Source organism: Metopolophium dirhodum, chromosome 4 (genome assembly GCF_019925205.1).
Source record: "Metopolophium dirhodum isolate CAU chromosome 4, ASM1992520v1, whole genome shotgun sequence".
Taxonomy (NCBI): Eukaryota; Metazoa; Arthropoda; class Insecta; order Hemiptera; family Aphididae; genus Metopolophium; species Metopolophium dirhodum.
The window spans coordinates 38,803,351-38,828,457 of NC_083563.1; the positions used below are offsets into that span (position 1 = coordinate 38,803,351).

A 25,107-nucleotide genomic window follows, 5' to 3' on the forward strand; every position below is an offset into this window, starting at 1 on the left:
GGGGATGTAAAAAATGTAATCGGAAATATAATACCCGAGTGCCCACCGCAGTAAGTGCCCTACAATATTATTTACGGACACCTTCTGCTGTCAACGTTAAATTTCATTTCTCCGACAACCCGGTAAATTACCTATGAAATATGTAACTACTATAATATATATATATATACGCGCGGGCGCGACGTTAGACATTCTGGCCCACTGCAGCCTTAGCACGTACAGTATCATTTTATATAATAATATATAATATATTATAAACATATAGGTACGGTGAAAGAAAACAATAAATTACAAATTTAATAACGGTCGTAATTGTTTTTTTTTTCATTTTTCCTCCCCGTTGACTATATATACCACTGTCCAAACAAATGTTTTGGTGGAATTATTACCTTATTTAAGTATTTATTTATTTATTTTTTTATTAATTTTCAACCAAAACTTAAACTTATATTTGACTATAATAGACTTAAATAAGCGCCACGACTCTATACATAAGTAGGTCACGTGAACGTGTACCAAAATATTATTCACCGGCGATGAAACAAGTATTAAAGGTCATATTAATTAGACATAATATATAATATAATACCTTGTACAAAAACATTATTTACGTTTTAGCAAAGGAATTATTATTATCTACTGTACTCGAGGGTCCCTGCCTGTAATTGTACTAGGACAAAATTAATCATTGCTATAAGAATAAAATAAACTCTGCACAAAAATGTTATCACGGTGTAACGATTGTCGCATGGCCATTGCCTTGGTGGCTTGGTGTTTGTGTACCTACTAAATTCATGATTTGCAGTCCAGCAAGAAAATACAGTCGGAGGAGGTTGGAGTACCGTTATTATTTGCTACTGCAGGATGAACAATGAACATGATATCGGAAAATACAACACTACCTACCACTAACACAGCTACCGTTGCTTGACTTCCCAAATCTGGGGTCCAGATTTAAATGGACAAGTGGTACGTGTAACGATTGTCGTCATCGACATCGTACGTTACTCCCTACGTTGATCACGGCTAATATGCTGAGTGTTAGTAATGGCAAATGTGTATAATATATGTATGCAATATATGTATAATATGCTGACGCGGTGTTTAGCACGCGTCGTGTTAATAACCGACCGGGACTCCTGGCAGTCGATAGTTTTACAGTCGAGAATTAAGAGTCATGGTGGATGGTCGATAGTGGAAGTCAATGGGTGACAACGACCTGAATAGGACCCGCGGACGATCAGCTCAACCCACATTGGATATCGGCACCCACGACACACCATGGCCCGATCGGTAACCCTCAATTATAATTTATAAGTATATCTAATATTATTTGATGTTCGATATATTATAAGATTCGATGTTGTAGTAATAATAATACATTCATATTTAATAACAGATACATGTATATATATATACGTTGAGTACTTTGCTTCGCATAAGGTAACCCTGATCCCTAGTAATAATATCACACACTGAGGTCGAGTCTCCAAGACCTCGTTAATATAAACAGAACAACACCACTGTTTGATACGAGCGAAAGGTGAGGAGGAGACGTCCCAATGGTAATATTATAAGTTATTATGTAAAAGTCTTAAAAAATAAACCAACACTAGTTAAATCAGATAATGTATATAAAAAAAATATTTTAGATTCAATAAAAAAATAATATAAACATATTGTATATGTATTATGTGTACGATAAAATAATTAAGCTTTTGTAACTCGTTACTTTAATATTAATCAAATAGCAATTTTTTTAAAAAAAAATAATCACTAAATCAATCAACGTATTTTACGAGTTTGACCTAAAAATCTAAGCTGCAGCCCAAGTAATCTAAAATGTATTTGTTAATTAAAAATTGATGATAAAGGACAAAATTAAAATTAACTATACATTATTCGGGTGGAAGTAAAAAATACAGATATTAAATTATCATATTATTTTAATTAAAAAAATACAATATGGACATTTTTTTAGAGAATATGGTGACAATATTAAGCCATTATATTAAAGTATACAATGTAATACCCTCGCAAAATTTCTATAATATAATGATGAAAATATGGATAGGGTTTTGTCCTTTTTTAGTTTGAAGTCGTTAAACTACAAGAGGAACAATTGTTGCGGAACATGAAGCAAAATTTATACTTTGATGTTCATTGTTCTGTATAAGATAACAAATGCATTTTGGTCTGAAAATATTAAGTACTATATTTGATCGTGCAAAACGATACGAATTCGTGCAAAATTTTGTGATAATTTTGTGTTTGTTTATCATATGCCCCTTTGTCAGAAGAATGTTTAAAACTCGAATACATATAAATTTAAGTAAAACACGAATAAATATAAAATATATTGTAATGAAATACGAACATAAGATTTGTTGCCATAATGATGCAATGCCTTTATCACAATAAAGTGAATTAATGATTAATGTATAATTACTGTAAATTAAATCAAACCATTTTTATCATAACGTAAATAGTAAAAATGGTAAAACTTCCACCGAATTATGTTAAAAAAAAGTGTGGAACGCCCTGCTGTACAGTAGGTATCTAGAAGGTCCAGAAAGAGTTACAGTAAATTGTAATGGATGTGTTCAATTTGAATTCGATTATATAATATCATTGTGTACGAAAAACGATTCAGAGTGTATTTACTGGAATAAACATATATTCATCGAAGTTAGTAGAATACGATGACAATTGGATTTAACGGTAATACAATATAACTTTGAAAACTGTAAAGTATAATATAATATTATAGTACAAAACGTATAAAATATAAAACAGTTACTTTATTAATATATGTAAATACAATAATATGTACATAATATGTATAGGAACGTAGTTATACAAAATGCGTAAATAAAATTCATGATAGTGTAACAAAAATAGATCAAAATTTCAAATTTCAAATAAATAGATAAGGCTCAAAATGAATCAAAATATTTTGAAAATCTATGCATTATTTTGTACAGAACATGACAAAATAAAGATTTGGTGAAAATTTCAAGTATCTATGGTTATTTGTTTTTAAATGACAACAAAGTCAGTAAAATCACTCATTATAAAAAGGATAGATAATAATATTTTTGAGGAAATGACATATCGATTTTATATCTTATTGTTATTTGACTTTCAAAATAAACAAAAAAGAGTTGTAAATTTAAATTATGTTTAAATTGTCTTGAAACAATACTTAGAGAAATCGATATGTCATTTCCTCAAAAATATTATTATCTATCCTTTTTATAATGAGTGATTTTACTCTAAGATTACTTAAAAACATAGAAAAACGATTCTACGCAAATGCATTTTGTCTATGTTGCGCGTGGGTCAGAGAGAGAAAACAAATAGTGCGCTGACATCCTCTTAATTTGTTGTCATTTAAAAACAAATAACCATAGATACTTGAAATTTTCACCAAATCTTTATTTTGTCATGTTCTGTACAAAATAATGCATAGATTTTCAAAATATTTTGATTCATTTTGAGCCTTATCTATTTATTTGAAATTTGAAATTTTGATCTATTTTTGTTACACTATCATGAATTTAATTTACGCATTTAAATTAAATATAAGTCAAGTGCGTGGGCTAGAGAGAGAAAACAAATAGTGCGCTGACATCCTCTTAAAGGGCCTCGCTATGGCATTGATTTAAGGAGAATCATTTAGGCAATTTCTAATCTCGTCGTCGCCATCCGAGATCTAGGTGTCAGTCGTAAATGATTATTAGTGTGTGTGACGTCCATGCGGGTCAATTATATCGGTACGGAAAACTCTTGCACGCACTCGCACACACGTGTCGGTATTTAATAATATTGTGATCATGAAAAAATGTTTACTTTGCATTCAATTATACGATTCTAGTTCCAATAATACGTCACAACGATTACCTCGATTTGCATTTTGAAAAAATATTCTTTTTTTCCACAACATATACAAGAGATCGATCGAAGCACATTTTTAAAATTGTATTTAATTAATTAAATATTTAAGTTGGAAATTCTGAATTTTTTACAATTTTTATTGCAATTTAAATTATAAAAATGGCTCGATCGTTCTCTTGTATATATTACGGACAATCCAAATATTTTTTCAGAATGAAAATCGTGATAATTGTTGACACGTATCGTTGGAATTAGAAACAGTAGTTTTTGACAACAAAATTCGTGGTAGTGAGGCCCCTTAATAAAATGTACGTCTGAAAATCCTATGTCGAAAAAATTTAACGTTCATAAAAAATTATTGTTGATTTCCGCTCAACTTAATATTATAATATTTTATATTACGATAGCCGGTAATTTAATTAAAATCATATTAGTATATAATAATATACTTTAGAAATTTCAATTACCCACGAATAATATTTTAAAAATATAACACAAAAACAAAATCGTTCTTCTTCATTTATAAGTATCTAATTTCGTTCAAGTTTGAATATGAAATAACTATAAAAAAAACAGAATAACCTACTTACGTGGAACCTTGTTTTAAATGTTCAATCCTTAGCTATAAAAGTTGAACTTTTTATACATTTTTATCTAGAAAATCATTTTAAATTTTAAATTTGATAAATTTTGTCAAAATTTGAACTTAAATGATAATAAAAAAAATTGTGCCTATGCATTGTTAATATATTTCAACTGCTAGTTTAAAATTATATCAGGAGCCTTGTATTAAAAAAAAATAAAAACAAACAAACATTGTAAAATCAATACCTACGTATTGTGTTTATCTAAAATACATTTGGTCTAATTTGTAGATACTAAATTTATGAGGTATACAATTAAAACAATATGCGGTTGCTCGAATATTAGAAACGACAAAATATAAAAATAGTATAATAATTGTTCACAAAATATTAATAGTTTTTCTTTAAAGAAAATTGTACAATTTGACAATACTATTTTCTTTAGTAACTTTGTTTCAAACAAAACCTTTTAAGTGTACTATTAACAATAAAACACGAATAAATATTATGCTGGATGGTTTTTGTTTTTCAAAGAACAAACGTCGATAACACATGGCCATGTCCAAATCCTTCTCAATGAAAACTTTACTGTCCCTGAATTTCGGACGAACAATTATTGTTAGTGATGATATACCTAACCCATAATATCCCCATTATCAAAAAGGAACACGGCCGAATATTATCATCATTCCAAACATTAATCTCATAATTCCGGGTCACATTATTAATGTCATGCTTCCAAAATTCCTCGAATTTCCCACTTCTCATCTATACAGACACAAGTGCACAACTCAACAATTTCCCAATATGGGTAGGTAAATATTATATTATTGCTCGCATATTACGCGTTATCCACCAATAACGTAATTCAAGTTAAATTGTATTAAACATTTATACCAGGCACCAGCTATAATATTATTTCTATAACATTATGTCTATTACCTAAATCGTATAATTGAAAAAATGAAAATAGGTACATGATAATGGTTTAAGAAAATATGTTTTAATAGTTTCATATCACAATAATTATTGTGATTAAAAATTATACACTTAAATATATAATTATTGATTAGCTATACATAATAAAACGAGTTGATTATACCTGTTTGGTGAGTACATAGTAAGCATATACGGCCATGGCGGTGCCGTAAGTGACGAAGTATGTGACCGGCTCCATTATGTCCCACGAATATTCCCACCAAGTAAGTCGAGCCAATATGCCAAACTGCACTGACATAAGTCCCAGACCAACCCATGTAAGCACCGATGTTTGTCTACTCGCTACCAAGTCGATGGATTGCCTTTTCTGAAACATAAATATGTATATATATATATTACATATGCACACTGTTAATGTTGAAATGAGTCTTTTAAAAAAGAGATTCGTAAAAATACTGCAACAGACAGCAATGATTAGGTAGGTTTATTAATATTTATTATATTTCATTATACAGAGTAAGGCACCCGTGTTTTTTTGTATTCTTGTATTATAATCTTATAGGAAAAATTAGAGAACACTGTGACCCACACTGCAGTAAATATAGGTTTTAATATAAATATGTATGGTACCTATACCATAGACCGAATAAAAATGTTTTTATTTTAGTGTAATTTTAGTTATGAAATAATAATCTGGAAACTAAGCACGAAACATTTATTTCGTTAATTTTCGGTGTGATACATCACAATACAGCGGTTCTCTGCCTTTTTATATCCACGTACCAGTGTACCACCTTCACAGTTTGATAATTTTCCTGTACCACTTAACCAAATAACGTTTTATTGCTTATAAAAAATAAATACGTTATTTTACATGCAAATTTATTTTGTTAGGAACTACAAAATTGTGATAGTATATAAGCATTTAATATTCAAAAAAAATTAAATATTTATGTACAATTGTTATTTATATTATTACTAATATCATAAAAATCATAGAATATTCATTTTAGATAATGATCCATTCCATTATTTTATAAATGGAGATTTTCTAAGCGTATACAACCTACGAACTTTCCACGTACCACAAGTGGTACCACAGGTTGAGAAACACTGTCATAATATATTATACAATAATAATAACTCGTTAAATATAATATACAGACAATATAAAAAGGTAAACACTAAATTTATGACGCGTACTATTATTACTTTTAACATAATTTTGACAATAATTAATGTTCCATTCAAAAACGAAACTTTGTATAGTTATACCTTGTACCGGTTGTACCTACTTCTATATCCTATATAGATTATACACTGCAGAAACCATTTATTTAAAAAAATACATTAAATTTTAATATTTTAGTAGATAAAAGTATTTTAAAAAGCAAGTCCACGGTTCTACAATCATAATAATAGGCAGGTATATACCATATAGTATTAATGTATTATATGTGTTATTATTGTAATCGTATATAATTCATTGTTGGTACATACAAACACATCGCATGTTTTCTTTAAAAGTCAATAACAATAAATAAAAATGAAAGTTTTTATAATATTTACTTTTTAGGATTCCCAAAGGTTTTTTTTATTCTGAAAAGGAATCATAGCGATTGAAAAATTTCATCTACGTACAAAACTCTCAGAAATATTGTATTCAATGAAACTGTTCGGCTTTGATAAACTTTATTTTACTTATTGACTATTGTTGTGTACAATATAATACATCGCATATTGATCGTTTTCATAGCACGCATATGGATGATTGAAATCTCTACACTTAATTCAATTTTGAATCAAACTCAATGGCATATTTATATAGAAGATACACCACGAGACACTATATATACGTTTCCTCTTCGTCGACTGCCGGTTATAAAAAAAATCGAATGAATAATAATAATACATAAATATTATTTGACGAAAAAAATATTATATATAATACTATTATGGTTGCAGTATTGATGTTTTTACCTTTAAGGCATATGTTTTTAGGCATTAGGTATGATATATTCAAAACGCCCAATTTTCAGAATAAAAAAATTGGTAAAAGTTAATTTATTGCATATACAAATACTCTAATTAGATGGTTAGTGGTTACGATTATTTGCATTTGTTATTGGTACCTTTATATACAATTTAATTAGTAAAAATAATAAGTTAACCCATTGAATTTATTTAGTACGCATTCGCACGTACTGTTTGTTTATTTGTGATGCACATTTCTAGCGTGTTAAATTTTAAGTATGCTGGTACTGTCCTGCATAACCTGTGAAGCAGCTTGATTTGAATAAAGTTTGAGTTAGCAAATTATTACTATATATATTATGTGCACAGCTGTGTTGAAAATAGTGTAATTGAAACTCTTAAGTAGGTACATAGTAGGTACGTTCATTTACACGGCGATTGTCCTTCTTCGAGTTACTCGTAAAAATTTTTTTTTCTATACATATGTATTTTTATTGAATATAAAATATAATCGGTAAATTGGTTTTTACAATAATTATTTTAGCACTTGTTTATAATTATTGAGGTATAACACGAATAGAGAAATCCATTTATAATACTCCGTGGCTTGATAGCACTGATAAGTTATTTCATTACGCACAGTATAATTAATACTCTTTGTTAATATTGTGATGGTAGTAAAATAAAAACAAAACCATACATTTAGGTGATAAGGTAAAGGTACTCAATATATCTTTAATGTCAAATATTAAGTACAGGTATTGCTTATAAAGATATGGGTTAAACCCAGTGTTGGGCAAAACAATAACATTTTTCGATTAACCGATGATTGCAGTTTAAATTGATTATATATCTATAACTAAATACATACTTATGAATTTCATTAAATATACACTTATTGCATTTGTCATTACTTAGGGAATAAGATGATGCACTATTGATAAATAATATTTCGGGGGACGGAGTGGCCGAGCGGACTAAGGCGACGCGCACCGATGCCGGTTCAAAACCTCGGCCGCGGGCATGGCCGATACCTACGGGTGCCCACTAAAAAATCTGCCAAACTGTGTAAAACGTGTTTAAACCTACAGCACCCTCCCACACAGTTAAAAAAAAACCATCCAATGGCCTAAGTTGCTGCGGGTTAATTAATAAAAAAATAAATAAAAATATTTCACTATGAAAAAATTAATTAGTGAGATTAATCATGTATGCACAATGATTAACAATGTACCTAATCATTATCCACGATTAATTTTTCATAGTGAAATTTTATTATTTTTAATCTACGCCTGCGTGCGGATTTATTACTAATTTAGTAATTTGAAAATTATTACACATACCTAATTTCTTTATGAATAATAAAAAAATTTTAATTGGGTTTTCCAGAATAATGTTTATGGCTAAGTCAGATCTTATCTTAAAAAAATATATATAAAGTAAATATACATTTTTAACAGACATTTAAACCATTAATAAAATTAAAACAACTTTAATGTAGGTATAAATCGAAATTGAAGATTGAATTTTTTTAAATAAATTGAATGTGCAGTTAACTTATTATTTTCATATCGAGATACAATAGTATTACTTAATATGTTGTATTAAGCGTACAGCCCGGATTTAAATGACCTAAAATATAGAAACTATCAAACAAATTCATTAAAAATTAGGCGAAATGCAATTTTGCAAAAATAACCCCCAAAAATGTTTTTTTTAAATTTAAATTTCATTACGAAAAATCTTTTTTAATAAATATTTTAATGTTTAAAGAAATTTAATTATTTTATTGAAAAAATTATAAATGACTCATCGCACATTGACTATGATTTGTATTGGCTAACAACGTTATATTACAGGCTACAACTGTATATTATTCATCCTAAAAATACTAAAATATAAAATGAATTATATATTTTACTACCTACTGGTATGTTAAATTCTACGTTCAAATATTTTATACTTGTTAAATAGTGAGCATTGCATTTAAACATAACAAAATTCCATGAGATATTATTTTTAATTACCTAATTTTACACTACAAACTAGAAAAATGTATAAATATTCACAAAAAGTAAAATATAACAAATTATTAAATATATATAATAAATATTAATGCCAAATATTCTCTAATAATCGAAAAACCGTGAAAAGTGCAAAAAAAAAATACTACCTAAATAAAAGTTTCACTTTTTATAAGTATTTATTACATGAATAGAATTATGTAATTTAATTACATGGTTCCAGAGCACGAAAAAAAAATCATTGAAATCCGGGCCTTAATAATATGCTTAAAAATAGTTATACCTAATACACATTCGTATTAAGTTATTTAATGTACCTATTTAATGAAAAAAAAAATTAAAATCATTTATACAATCATATATTCATATAGGTACCTTACGGCTAACAGTTTTATTAAAACACAACTCAACTTCAGAAATTAATATTTAAATCATTATCTATAGTCTATAGTTTTTTATATTTGAAAATACCAACTTAGGTATATAAGAAGTATAACAACATTGATAAAATGCGTAATTATAATTTTTAGAATCAGGCCTTTGATGTTTAAATTTATATATTATACATATTATATGATTATTCAAATATAAATGTTGGGTTTATAATTTTGTACTTTCAAATATTCGTCTTTTGACTTTTACGGTAAAAGTTTTAATCTGTCTTTTAAGTAAACAAGTTTTTTTTTAGAATGAAAAATAAAACTAAGAACTAAATTCCAAGTTTGTTGTTTTTACAAACAAAATATAAAAAAATATAAATATGTTAAATAAGGCAAACACTTTTATCTTGATAACTATTATTTACAAACAAATTACTTATAGTTTATAAACTTGAACTTCAAAATAGGAAATGTTTATGTTTAATCATTTTTATTTTGAAGCTAAACACACCGCACCGCATATTGTTTTTAATCCAATTAGTATAATACAGTAAACAGTAGGTACCTATACAGTATATAATTTTTTATTATTTATAAATACCTAGCTTTGGATAATACGAAAGTAAAAAAATATGTAGGTACCTACTATGCATCATACTATATTTAATCGTACCTACTGCAGCTTGTATGACGATAGTAAATCAATATTATTTTGCCAAATTAAAACAGGTTAACAATAACTTTGATTAAAATGGATTATACATATACTACAACTGTATTTGGTGAATTAAGTGACTTCCTAAACTCATTTAAAAACAATTGTTAGGTGGAAAGTTGCATGACAATAACATTAAACGAACATATATATATAAATAAATTCCCATATTATATTTCATGATTATATACCATTTCATACATATCTATTATCTCTAAATACGTCATGATAGCAAATTCAAAATTATTTTTAAAATGTCAAAGACACGATTAAAAGTTAACAACATTAGAATTATTATTATTATTCCGTATAATTGATAAATAACTAATTAAAATTTGATTTGAAAAATAAAGTATAGAGATGAATATGATGATATAAAAATATAACAGGGAAATGGTATCCATTTCAACATAAATAAATATTTTTAAATATTTATAGTTTCTATTCTGCAATATACATATAAAATATAAATATACAATATAATATATTAATTATAATGACAATAGTAATAATTATAGGTAATTCATAAATAATGACAGTATTAATCAGTTTGAATAAATCTGATAAAGTTATTGTACAAAAAATTTAAAAACCATCGTTCTTTTGGTATAACAACAAATCATTAATTTTCAATACATAGATAGTGAACAACTATAAAATTTCTATAAACATTTAGTCTTCTCGTATTTTAAATATAAATGATGTAACATATGATATAAACTTTTTTTTTATTGTAAAGAGATTCTAACTATAAATTACAGTATAAATAATATGAAATTCATATGTCAAAAAATTTCATATATAATATATAGGTAATATTATTATGAATATGACTCACCGCAACTATTAGAATCACTATAAAATGAGTTGATTCCCAATGGAATGTTATATACATCATAATAATATAATAATACGAATACCTATACTCTTATGAGTTGAGGACAATCATATAAGTTGGATGATCGTCGTCAAAAGTTGGACATTATAATATATTATTTAAATCTAAAAGATAGCTGTCCATTACGCATATACGTTTTCTGAAACATTTCGGTGTACCGCCGTACCGGTAAGGCGGTAAACCTTTTAGTTTTAGACATATTTGGTGGGTGTGTACGCAGCAGAGAATAAGGAATGAGGAGATCGTGACGGTTTGCACGCACACCAAAAAGCAAGAGAGCTACGTGCCACATAAATTTAAGTATGTTACGCAGAGTTAATACGAGGAATGATTGAACGGATGTTCAAAGAAAGAAGTTGTAAGCTTACAGCTGGTAACGGCTAGTATTACTATATAGCGGTGCGATGAATTGTGAGTGCGTACATTTAAGATGTTACAGCAAAATATATATAATAATATAGTGCACATACCACGCGAAGAGGACGAACTTTGAGTAAAACGAATAAATACAATTTGGTATAATAATACAATAGGTAGAACACGAGCGGTGATCGGGGTAAGGGTATAAGGAAAACCAAAAACATTTTCTTAATAATATAGCAATACCTATTATTGTGTGTGTACATTTATGGTCATTACACGCACTTCTTCATTCGGAAATTATTATACATTCATATAGGGTTTATAGGACGTTTACGATACTTTTGATTTCAGTGTATCGCACTGATGTTTACAAATACAGTATCTATAATGTCGATATTTTTATGTGTTGTATTTTATTTTACGACATGCACAATAGCATTTTCCACTCGTTTAGTCTAAATAGTAACATTATATACGACTTACACACATTATGCCACCGCAGTAAGTATAGTTGCGTACAGTATATTATGGTGTATAGTTTCAGGATTCGTGAGATATCTCCTATCTCCTAACATACCTACGTTAGTTTAAATTATAAAAATAATAAAAGTAATGATAGTTACTAACTTACAACCTTCATCGGTCTTCTTGTATATAATACAATTTAATATGATTTATTAGCGATTTTTCGTTACCTTTATTTATATATTATTGTATATTGGCTTTAATTAAAAACTATCTTAAACTCAAATCCACAAAAGTTCCAAATTAATGACTAGACAGTTTTTTTTTACTTTTTTTGTATAATAAAACACCACATAGAAACGTTTTAATCAATATTTTTCAACACAATATGTGCCAATTAACTTCAACAATTATTTATTGTTATTACAATTTGTATAGGTGCATTTTTTTATTTTTTACAGGATTATTTATAAATTATTTATGAAAGTATTATTATACTTATTTTGTTAGTAAAAAACTTATGTAAAGAATAATAGGATAAATATTTTAAACGAATTATATTGGTATAAACTAATCAATAAAAACGTATACATTATAACATTTATTAGGCATGATCCGGGTTAGGCAGTATCAAAGATACAATTGTATCTTGTATCTTGTATCATGATACATAATTTTAAAGTATCAAGTATCATGTATCATGATACATTTTATACTGGTATCAAGTATCTTTTTTTGCCAAAAGATACAAGATACTATTATTGTAAAAATGTGTACTGAATAGTACCAAAACATTTCAATTTTTGAAATTAGGTAATTTCGTTGCGTATTGTATTTTTACGAAAATTTATCCAGGTGCAATCGAGCCGAAATTAGCGATAACGAAAAAATGTACCACGCAATCTTATAAATTTAAGATAATTTGATTAACATGAGATTAAATTAAGGTGCCCGTATGCCCGTATGCCCGTACACGGTATACGTATCTACACGCAGTCAATAGTCATACAGAAAAGCACTAAACTGAAATTTTCGTTAAAGGCCATAACCAATTTTATTATACACATAAAGCAACTATATTTAAGTATAAATTAAGATGTAATTTGCATGTAATTTATTAATTTTGGTGTATTTATATTATATATGTGATGTATTAGTTATAAATATATAATGAGTATCTATTGAATTATTCTATTATTTAATATAATTATGACTTTATAAATATTATAATTAATGAAATTCGATTGGAAATATAAAAGTAGCATGTATTTTGTATCTTGTATCTTGATACACTAAATGCATGTATCATGATACTTTTTTTTAGTATCTTGCCCAACCCTGGATATGAGTAGATAATAATACTTTCTCATTTTCTTAGCATAGACAGTTTATCAAACTTAAAAAATTAAACTTTTTCTAGGAACTTATAAAATTATCAAGGAATACGAGATGCGGATAAAATAGCCATAGACAGAGAAAAATGGATAGGCATTGCGGAAGCGGAGGAAATGGAAGAAACGGCTTATAATAAGCCTAAAAAAAATATTACTCATATAGTTGACATTTTTATTTATATTTTATATAATACATATTATTTGACGTTATTTTTAAAATATACATAATCAATATGTGTTCAATAAAGACAAGCTTAATGTTGTTTAAAGACTGTTCAACCGAATTAACCTTAAAGTTCGGGGTGATTATTATATTGCATCAATTTACTAAAATGTATTATATTTATATTTTCTAAATATTAAGACATATTGAAATATTAATTTAGTTCATATAAACTATTAATTTTATTATGTATAGACAGAGAATTATTTTTTTTTTACTTTTGACCAGCAATTATGTCTATTAGGGTTTGTAGGGGGAGGGATGTTACAGTTGGTTCAGAACACGTGTATGCGTGGGAAGGATTTGTCACAAAAATCTGGATGATCACCTATCCATGAACTATATTGGCACTGACCAGTGCTGGCACTCAGAACATGTTTGTGACTGAAGCCAAACATCACGCCACACCAGGCCACAAAGAATTAATTGTTTTAAATAAATCTGCAATTAAATTCATAAAAATATAATAGCGTGCTTATCCAAAATCTATGCATATTTATGTAAGCCATATATTGCACAATGGGGAAATACTCATATATTTTACATAATAATATATGTATAAATAAATTATACTATTATGTATACACTTTCATAAGCATCATAACTAAGTATTTTCCGAAGAGAAATCGTTGATTTAAATCAACAAAAAGTAAAACATAACTACTTAAGTAGTAGATTTAAATGTTAAAGTTTTGCAGAATAAAAAAACAAATACTTAAATATATTTTAGTGGTATGTATAATGATTATGTGCTTTCATATTATATGTATATACATTATACATATATAAAGGGGATATTCATAATTTTTTTTAATTTTAATTTATAAGTAAAAACTTTTCGTGTGATAGGTACTAGACTTTAATTATTTATATAATGCCAAATATTATTTTTAATATACAAATTTCTTTATAACTTCAAAGTTGAAATTCACTGCATTTTTATGCCAAGAACTATAAAAAAAATAAAAATTTTAATGATTATTTTATTCCTATTCAAAGACATATTTAATGGGGTAGCATAAATTAATATAAATGATTATAAAATATATGATGATAGAAAAGAAAAACATTTTCAAGTCAATTGTCTAGTATAGCTATTAAATTAAACACTGCACGGAAACCATTTAGATCTTAAAACTAATAACTAATAAGCTATAATTAATTTGAAAAAAGATAAGTATATAAGCTTCAATTGTCGACATCGTTGCGGGGTCAGGGGTGATTAACATTTACCTAACTCCATGCATCTACCAATAATATCTTCTACGTGACATAAATTGTTTTAAATTAAGTTTACTGATATTAATATTTATAAATAAGAATCTCGACGAAAAAATAAATAAATATAATATCTGCACAGTGAACGCGAAGAAGGTACCTTTGTACCTATCAACTAAGTAAAATATTATAATTTGGACATAATTTATTGTTTATTTTTATATAACTGCTACACAATGACCTTTTGTCCTGCGTTTTTTTTAATTTTCTCCGAATCATAAATTTTACTTAGTGTTAAGATATTAAAATTTTTAATTACACTTCAACTTCATTTGATATATTATTATGAATATATATTTTTAGTAAAAAATATTATAAAACTAATTTTACTTACATTTTTTTGAATGTAGGTACTAGTAGTTAGTATAAACATATATTATATCGATATTATAAATAATAGGGTAAATTCATAGTTCATACTTAATGTTATTATTTTTCTGATTCATGTTTTATTTTTTTAAATAGTATTATAACTATGGCTTGGTTAATAAGTAATATATGTATTAAGAGGGTTTAGATAAAAAGCTATCCAAATGGTATGAACATATTAATTTGATATTAAGTCGTATTAACCATATTTCATTACATAGTATTATATTTTAATCAATTCTAAGACAATAATTTAGTCTAAACAACAATCATTATAAAAATTAAATAATTGCTATCGAATTTTTTTATATACATATAATTGTATAATAATAATTTGTACAGAGTCCAAGAAGATATATCAATTGAGATATAAAATGACAGATCTTATCAATGAATAAATTATTTTAAACTTAAGAAAATCAAAAAAAAATACTAATTGTTATTATTTAAATATAAGGTACATATTTATATTCATTTAAAAAATAGTTTACAGTGTTTTAAGTATGATAATTATGTTTAAAATATGATATAATTTTTATAGTAAGACAAATCATATCCGGTGCATAGAGATTCTTTTAAAATGTCAATTGAGACAAATGAAGATAAAATATCAAATTTTTCTTCAATATTGGTAGGAGGTTAAAAGCTGTGGTTACTATACACAGTCAAGCGTACTTGTATTGTTTTTGACTGAAAATCGATTTTAAACGCAGATGGGAAAAAAACTTCCGGAAAAAAAACATACATTTTTAATGGTATACGCGCATGGAACATAAACAAATGATAAATGTTACATTTAATAATTATTAAGTTTTGTCTTTGACATATTTTCTACAAGTGAATAGATTTTCTATTATATTGTGTCCTAATTTGATTTCATAATGTGACGTGCATTTATGCATGCGAAATGATCAAATATTGTCGCAGCATATACAGATTATAGATAAATTAATCTGCAACGGAATTTAAATTTAATAAATCCTCCAACGACAGGGTGTGCGTTAACAATTATAATTGAGATAATATTAGCATTACGAAGGGCAAAGGCGGTGAAATTCAAACCGTTCGTTCAGCGACTTAAGAGGATTATGACGTATACACGCTATAGAAATATATATATATATATATATATATATATATAAGTATATATTATATATTAATTGAAATAGTTTTGTTAATTCGCATACGAATTAATCTGCACGGATTTTCCTCCGAAATGGGAATTACCTGTTTCCGCCAATAATTAAAATTATCGTTTCCACGGTTAATAACCGTTTTTTCCAAAAGTGTATATTTTTTTCCTGCAATACCTGTTTCAAAAAAAAGTGTACCTTACTCTATTCCACCAATACTTTGGTTTCAACCAAATGAGATATTGACCACGTTTCCACCCAAACAATTTCTATATTATTAAAAGCTGTAATACAGTTTATATGTATAAACATAACTATATATAAAATATACTGTACTCATAATACAAAACATTTGGATAAAATACTCGTTTCTATTATATCAAATAAACTCTGAATAGATTACTGAGTGTCTAGTAGGTATATAGTTTACTAATTAAGGGCAATTAAGGTAAACAGCAAATTAATAAATTATAAGCATTATACAATTTTGAAATTAAAAACAGATACAATTATGAATTTCTAACATGTTAAAATTGTATTGCATATTGAATATTTGTTTAGGTAAGTATTAATACAATTATATTTATAGTAATAATTCACAATATTATTATGTATTAAAATATTTATTTCTACTTGTATTCTTTTTTTCTCATGTATATTTTATTTAATGTTTATAATTCACTATCAAATGGAGATTCGAGTCACTACTGAAATTACCAACCGGGATTCATTTAAATATTATATTAATGAATCTCACTTAAGGCTAATTGTTTACTAGCTAAAATAAATATACAACTAAGCTAAGGGTTGATGTTGCGTGATATGAGTTAATGTATTTTTGACGTTGGTTAAAAGAAAAGTGATCTACAATCTAGACTCTAATATAAATATATATAATATACGAATGAAGAAAACAATGCATAAATATTTCTTCACAGGAAATAGTGATTGAGTGATCATTGAGTTAAAAATAGGGGTGAGCTGCAAATATCAAAAATATATAAGAGGTATATTTGCCAGTCTATATAAATTCATTTCATTAATATACATTATACACACGAGCACACAGTTTCAAAATGCACCACATAAATTCCATTTAAAATATTCCAAGTGTCACATTTAGTTCTTATATTATAAAATGTAAGTAATTCGTTTTATAACAATATTATAAATGTTCAAACTTCAAGAATCAATAATTATAAATAAGGAAATATAATTCAAATCTTGTCAATTATTTTAATTGATAAATAGCATCATACCTTTTCAAGGGGTTCCAGTTTGACTTTTATGTCTTCCATCTTAGCCAGTAGCTCCCTTTCTTTTTTTAATTGATGTTCTTCGACGTTCAGTGATTCGTACAACTGACTGACTAGAGTCCTGACGCCAGAAAGCCGTTCCATTTCTTCCTATAAAAATAAATATCATGCATAAAAGCTATAATAATATTGACAAATATTTATTTCAAATTCACGACAATTAATAGTTTCACACCACAACACCAGTCACTCGCACACCGTATAAAATAATTATTATTTACTAATATTTATGTGTCATGTAATTACAATAATTAATTAATAATTATAAATCTACTTTATTATCTTCTATTATTTTGGTACCTAAAAAGAATTAAAATCACAGACGTTTTTATACACCATATTCGACATCTGATACATCACATAATTAGAAATAAGAGCAACACGAAATTTATCATTATACTTCCATGTGTTGGTCAAATAAATGAACCCATAAACCAAAGTGAATCTGATAATGTAAGACTATCTGGTATTCTAACAAAATGTGCATATAATACTATATGGGTACCTATCTATAATAATCTAACCTACCTATAATATTTAAATGAACATAATGTATAAAGGTACCTACTTATTTTTTCGTCGTTTCGTGTTTGACGGTAGTAACTTTTATTAGCTTATCAAAGAAATAACCAAGTTATTACATTTAGCATCTAGCAGGGCAATATACTTAAAATTAAATTAAAAGTATCATCATTGTTTTTAAAAAATATGTATACCTTTGAGACATCTTACTTTTGTTATATTATTTTAAAAAATATAGCTCTTATTATTTATAGTATTCATAATATTATTCCATTTAAATAAAATATTCAGAATGTTTTTTTAACATAAAAATATAATTTTTAGTTTGACACATTTATAATAACACTACATTTTTACAAAAACCCTAATTGTTCTCATTGGTGATAGGGGGGGGGGGGGGGGGTCCTCACTTATATACGTGCCAGAAACAAGGTAATTTATTTTAAGTACCTATATACTTCAAATTGTATAATTTTTTTTTAAACACAAAAGTGAGCTGAGTTGACGAGTGTTAAAAGAGATATTACAAGTTTATGCAACGGTTAACATTTAAATCGATGGTTGAAAGTACAACTCTCGTAAACTTCATTTAAGTTGAACATGAGATTTCCATGAAATACTAAATTTTATATAATATTCCTGTGTTTTAAGTTTTAACCAAGTGCCGTAACTAACAATTAGGTTTTTACGATATAATTATTCTATTTCGTCTTTATTTGAACGTCATATACCAACCATATGACTAATGTTGTAAACCACATAAAAATGTTTCTATAAGAATTATTTAATTATTAATTTTATCATTGCCATCATACGAAACGTTTTGTTCACATTGAATTTTAAAACGTTTCAAAATAAATCAAGAACAACGAAACGTTTCATTATACAACAATATAGTTTGATAATAAATCTGCAAAATAATAATATTATCATGCCAAATTTAGTAACCCTATAGTATACATCACTATTCACTATATAATTAAAAATATTATTATGTGGTCAAATGTTGTATCCCTCGTTCAGCTGTCTAGGACAAAATTAATAACGATACCTAATTTTGTAAATCTTGATAATAATTTCGAACTCGATTCATCAATTATCGCTGAATACAAAAATACCTACTACCTGACTAGAAAAACTATTTAAAGCGATGATGTTGGTAAATTTTATGTTACTAGTGTCACCGGTAATATTATGTTATTTTGGGGGTTAGCGATAGTTGGCCGTTTTTAACTATCAATATGTAGAATCCCTACACAATATTTAAAAATTAACTACCTAATTAACTTGTTGTAAAACTAAACATAAGTAAATTATTTTTAAAAATACCAATATTGAAATAATATATAAATTCTTTAGATTTATTGTAAACCAATTACACAAGATTAGTTATTGTGTGAATGTATGATTTTAGGTCATACAAACCTTTGTAAGCTTCTTGTGCGGTGGCACTTTAACCGTGAACTCTCGGTCATTGATGGTTAACCGGAAGTCATCTTCCATGAGCGATTCAATTGTATTGGAAGACGCGATACGCACACCCTCTGAGCTGGATATAACTACGCGGTCGACACCCGGGTCCTCGGTCTTCAACATGTTAGTCAAGTCTCCGACCGTGTTCGTCACTGGCCGCAAGGTAAACTGACAAAGTTCGCGCCTGGACGGCAAAGGAACTGTGACCGTGGGCAATCCTCGTCTAAGCTCGACATGGATTTCTGCAAAAATATAATATAAATTATAAATAATAGGACGTGTGTTTTGTAGACACGTTAAATTTAAATGGGGTTTTTAAGTAAAATCGCTCAAAAAAACGAAAAACTGAACACGCTATTTGGCAATTTCACCATTTCGTATGCTAATATATTATAAATAGTAGACGGATCTTAAATATTTAAGCCCTCGTAAGTCGTAATTATAAGGAATAACTATACACTTTACGTGGAATTGGAATAAAAAGCTTAGTGTTATAATCTATTAAATTACCAAATCAGTAGTTTGTTTTTTATACTTGCACCACCGACTATAAAAAGGCTTTACTCTGCAAGATATATATTATATTATAGCTACCACATAGAAAGAACGCGCGGTCCTTATGAAAATCGATTACAGCAGTAGTATAACGCATATCTATTAAACGCAAAGTAATTTGTAATAAAATATTTGAAATATTTATTTTTCTAAAAAATCACACATACCTATTAGATACACACATACAACTATTTTTTCCCACTTTAATAGTTGATAAACGAAATTTGACGAATAATTTTTTACGGAACAGTGACTATTTTCACTTCATAGCAAATTTCATTATCACTTTACATCTATGGTGTTGTGTATAGTGGTATACCTAATTAAATTCATGATAATGTAACATAATCATACATACCTATACCTATAGTTTGAAGAAAAACTGCATTAATAGTAGGTATAGTTATGAAAAGAAAGTAACACCCGACGCGCGCGCGAGAAGTGTATCGTTCCAGTAGGTCTATCAAGTGGGCAAGTGAAAAAAAAATGATATACATCACGCATCCTTCTTAATTAAGATTAAGAATTGGGTTTAAGATGATTACAGGAGTATAGACAGTGCAGTCTGCGAGCTCATTCGTTCGGCCAACGCACAGTAGTTCGATTCTTGGGTGCGTTTGACGAAGCTGTTGTTGCAGTATACGTACACGTACAGGTAAGTGTTTTCTACTATTTTTATATTTACTATATTGTTGTGAGACCTATTACGTGGTTATTTGTACGACTATGAATTCACTGGGCGTTTGTCAACCGCACGCGTTTGTTTTCTCGAATTTCCGTTAAAACTACTATTCCGAAAGTCTTTGTACGTTGCCCGGTAAAGTACCTACACTGTACATAATATAGTATGGCGTGGAAGTACACGGCTTCTAAAAGCCATTAATTATCGTGCGGAAAAATCCCTCTCGTGAAATAAATCGCTCACGTCAAGTAAGTATGTATGGGACCGAAGTTCATACAATTTATATACATCCGAATTATATATATGTAATAATATAATAAGTGCATAATCAGCATTAGCCTTGATGTGTGTTGATGTAAAAAATTATATCAAGTTTATATATAAAAAAAGCATTTTTTCGACGGTAATTAGTGTGCTGGACGAACCGTGCAAGGTCGCGGCTGACTTATCGATTGTCGCGTTCGAAATACTGTTGGTATACCGGAATACGAAGGGTTTGACGACACAACGCGATTGGAATCCTAAACACACGAGCTCATTTTTTTTTCCTGAGAAATAAGTGGTACTTACTCGGAGATGTATACCAACACGGTTAGATCATACAGTGCAGATGAATAATACATATAGTTGTGGAAGACAAATAAGTGTTCATGAAAACGGTCTTACTCCGTGTAAGAGTGGTTCCATGTCAGACATGGAAAGTGACGTATTCTATTAATTTAAATGGCTTCTGAATACATTCCATCGAAAAATTGTACATTAGTAAAATAACTGACACACAAGAGTAGCAACCGTACAAATTAAAAAAGAAAGGCATGCAATTATTCACACGAATATGATATATACCTACATCTATATTTAAATAAATAATAGGTATAACAGCAGAGGAATGAATACCAGCTAAGATAGTATTTTTCTAAATTAGTATTAATTTGTCATTATAGAATTTTCGAACAAAAAAACAATTATTTAAAATTCATTACCAGATTTTGGCATGAAAATCAAAAAAAAAAAATATAGCTTTAAAATTGAATTTGACTAACGATTATTTATGGTTTAAAAACAAATGCTTTTTGAATGTAAAACGAAAAAATGGGTTAAAATAAGAAACAGTATAACACAGTACATAATTTTATAAAAACACACGATTTGTATATATATAATTATTAATTATTTTATATAATATAATATATAACCATCATAAGCTTTAAATTTGCGGAAGAATGAACAATCTTAACTCCTTACTGACGGAAATTCGCGTGATGCATTATGTTATTGTCACCGAAATAAATATCTAGATAAATTCTATACCAAGCTTTTCTAAGTAGACATCCCAGCAGCATTATTATTCAGTCCCTTCTTTCGGAGGCTTAGAGGATTTAAGACATACAGTCACGAGGGAATATAATTACGTACGTGTATGAACAGTTTCGGTGCCTATCGTTTGGTCGGTTTATAATAGGTATAACAGCATACATACTATGGCCACATAGGTACGCATAGTCTCAGCGTTTGTTAAGTCCACGACCACGTTAAGGGTGTGAAATGACGTTTGCTAGCATATAAAATATATAAGTATACAATAAAAGTTATAACATACATTTTAATTGAACGAATATTGTACCACATATTTTATATAGGCATACATAATATATTTATAATGTGTATACTGTATAATGTAAGAAATTTATATATATATTTTTTAAAAAAACCATAAATTCTTAAACCGTGAATATTGTATGATGCAATGGTCCACTGGGAAAACGGTATACGCGTAGCAAATATAGGTTTTCTTTTCATTTTAGTTTTTCTTAAGACGCATACTAACACCCAATCCCGGGAAATAATAAAAATGTATTTTTAGCGACATGAAATAGTAGCAATTAAATGGAAACGTGCTAAAGTTGTAACCATAATTTTTGTACTTAGTAAAATAAACAACGAGAATTATAATACAACGTGAAACTACTAAAACTGTATTGTTCTGTAATACAAGACATGAATTTCAAATACATTTTCACCGCGTCACAGTAAATGACTACATTTCCGTTCAAACTGTATTAATGTTGGTAAATAAACTAAAAAACTCGGTAAATAAAATAAAAATGTTCACCAAGTTTAGATACATCTAAAATCTACGACATTTATATAATACGAAGAAAATATTTTAGTACTGCTCAGAATAACACATATTTTGGTGAGTCAACTAATAATATTATCGATATGTAGTTACAAATTATTATCTTATTATGATGACATTTAAAAACACTGATTTATATTGTAAGATGATTTTTTATCGAATACAAATTAAGCAAAGACAATATAATATTATCTCTGTACCAAAGTGTTTCATGACGAATTTCCCGAAAATTTTAGATTATATTTCCTAACATATTTTATTCTTTTCGACTTTCCAATGCTCAAACTTCTTTAATAGTCCCATCGTCTGAGTATCCAATCAATAAACATATACTGCCATGCTGATATTCCATTTCAACGTGAAACTTTTATAGCTTTTTTACTGTGCCAAAAAGCTCTTTCCTAGTCAACTTAAAATATATCATTATAATATAAGTAATCCCGATAATCTCACTTTTATATTATATTTAAAATTCTTAAACTCCGGTCGTTTTTTTTTTACAATTTTGTTTATTTTTTAATGAAAATCATTAAGATGTAATATAAGTTATATATTATGTTTTATCCAGATATATTCATGAAATTTAGTGATTTCGTTCTGAATATAGTATATTATAATAATTATTATTACTAAACAGCAAAGCTGTAATTTTAAGTAAATAAAAGTTCAATTTTCTTTCCATGATAATATATCCTAATGAAAGTTTAAAACATGCTTATTTTAAAAGAAAATAAAAGTTTTGTGATCAATAAAACGCGGGAGGAAAACATATTTGATAATATTTCAATTTTAACAAACTGTATTAACCTTAATGAAAATGTAAACCAAGTAAAAAATAAAAATAAGATTAATACAGCCAACTTTAAATTCTTTCATTAATGTGCGGTTAAAATCCATAATTTCCAAAACGTTTAATTCTGTAAACGCTATACTTATGTAACAAATTTAATTCACGGCCGGTGAAAACAAATTCGTTAAATAAATGTGTCTGTGGTGGTTAGCTATTCAGAGGAATTGGTCGTAAAATACGAGATATATATACGCGTAGGTATAGAAAAGGTGTTAAATTAATAATTCATGGGCCGGATAAATATCGTGGTTGGTGTAGGGTCACGAACGGATGTGTAGTCTACCACCAGAGTCATTGAATAATATAATAATTATACATCTATGGAATTGTTTGTTTTTCCAGAAATGGGCGGCACGTACTCGACCGGTGGTGTGTTCGTGGTGAAGGAGAAGGAAAAGGGATCAAATAAGCAGCGACACCGACGCAAGGATAATATCAAAAAACAAGGCCACGGCAATCGGTTCGAGTGAGTGTCAAATCTATATAATATAATTTATTTATATTCTTCACTATACTATATATAAATAATATAAACCGTATTACGAGTAATATAATTTAAGATCCCCCACCATCAGCAAATATAGATACTTAAAAGTATCATTAGACTTTATGTGGACTTTTATGACCGTTTCCTACCCGCACAACGAGGGTGTATTATCATTAAAACACAAACAATGACCCCTGCATGTTGTAAAATAGTGATACGCGTACAAAAACGCAATCGGGTAGCCCAAGAAATTGGCTTTCAACCAAGATTCCCAAATATAGGCGATAACAGTGCAGGACCGTGGGCTTACTTGTGTATACGGACACGTGTTACATAAGTTATACTACGGTAAAAAAATATATTTGCCCTACAATAACCATAAGGAACAATAACTGTGTAAGTTTTGTTCGAAAACAACGGAAAATCGCATATAACGCACATGAATG

At 27.8% G+C, this 25,107-nt stretch overlaps 2 protein-coding genes across 2 annotated transcripts in view; one reads left to right on the top strand and one right to left on the bottom strand.

Moving 5' to 3' along the window:
* Positions 1-25,107, bottom strand: part of LOC132942745 (calcium uniporter protein, mitochondrial) — a 79,757-nt gene that overhangs the window by 4,357 nt on the left and 50,293 nt on the right. Inside the window, exons 3-5 of the mRNA XM_061011381.1 lie at positions 19,900-20,189; positions 17,896-18,042; positions 5,584-5,787 (exon numbers count right to left, since the gene is read on the bottom strand). Of these exons, the coding sequence (XP_060867364.1) occupies positions 5,584-5,787; positions 17,896-18,042; positions 19,900-20,189 (641 nt within the window). The remainder of the gene's footprint in view (positions 1-5,583; positions 5,788-17,895; positions 18,043-19,899; positions 20,190-25,107) is intronic.
* The window catches only part of LOC132943504 (uncharacterized), a 31,027-nt gene continuing 26,966 nt past the window's right edge, over positions 21,047-25,107 (top strand). The window contains 2 exon segments of the mRNA XM_061012528.1: positions 21,047-21,157; positions 24,517-24,640. Of these exon segments, the coding sequence (XP_060868511.1) occupies positions 24,519-24,640 (122 nt within the window). The 5' untranslated portion in view covers positions 21,047-21,157; positions 24,517-24,518.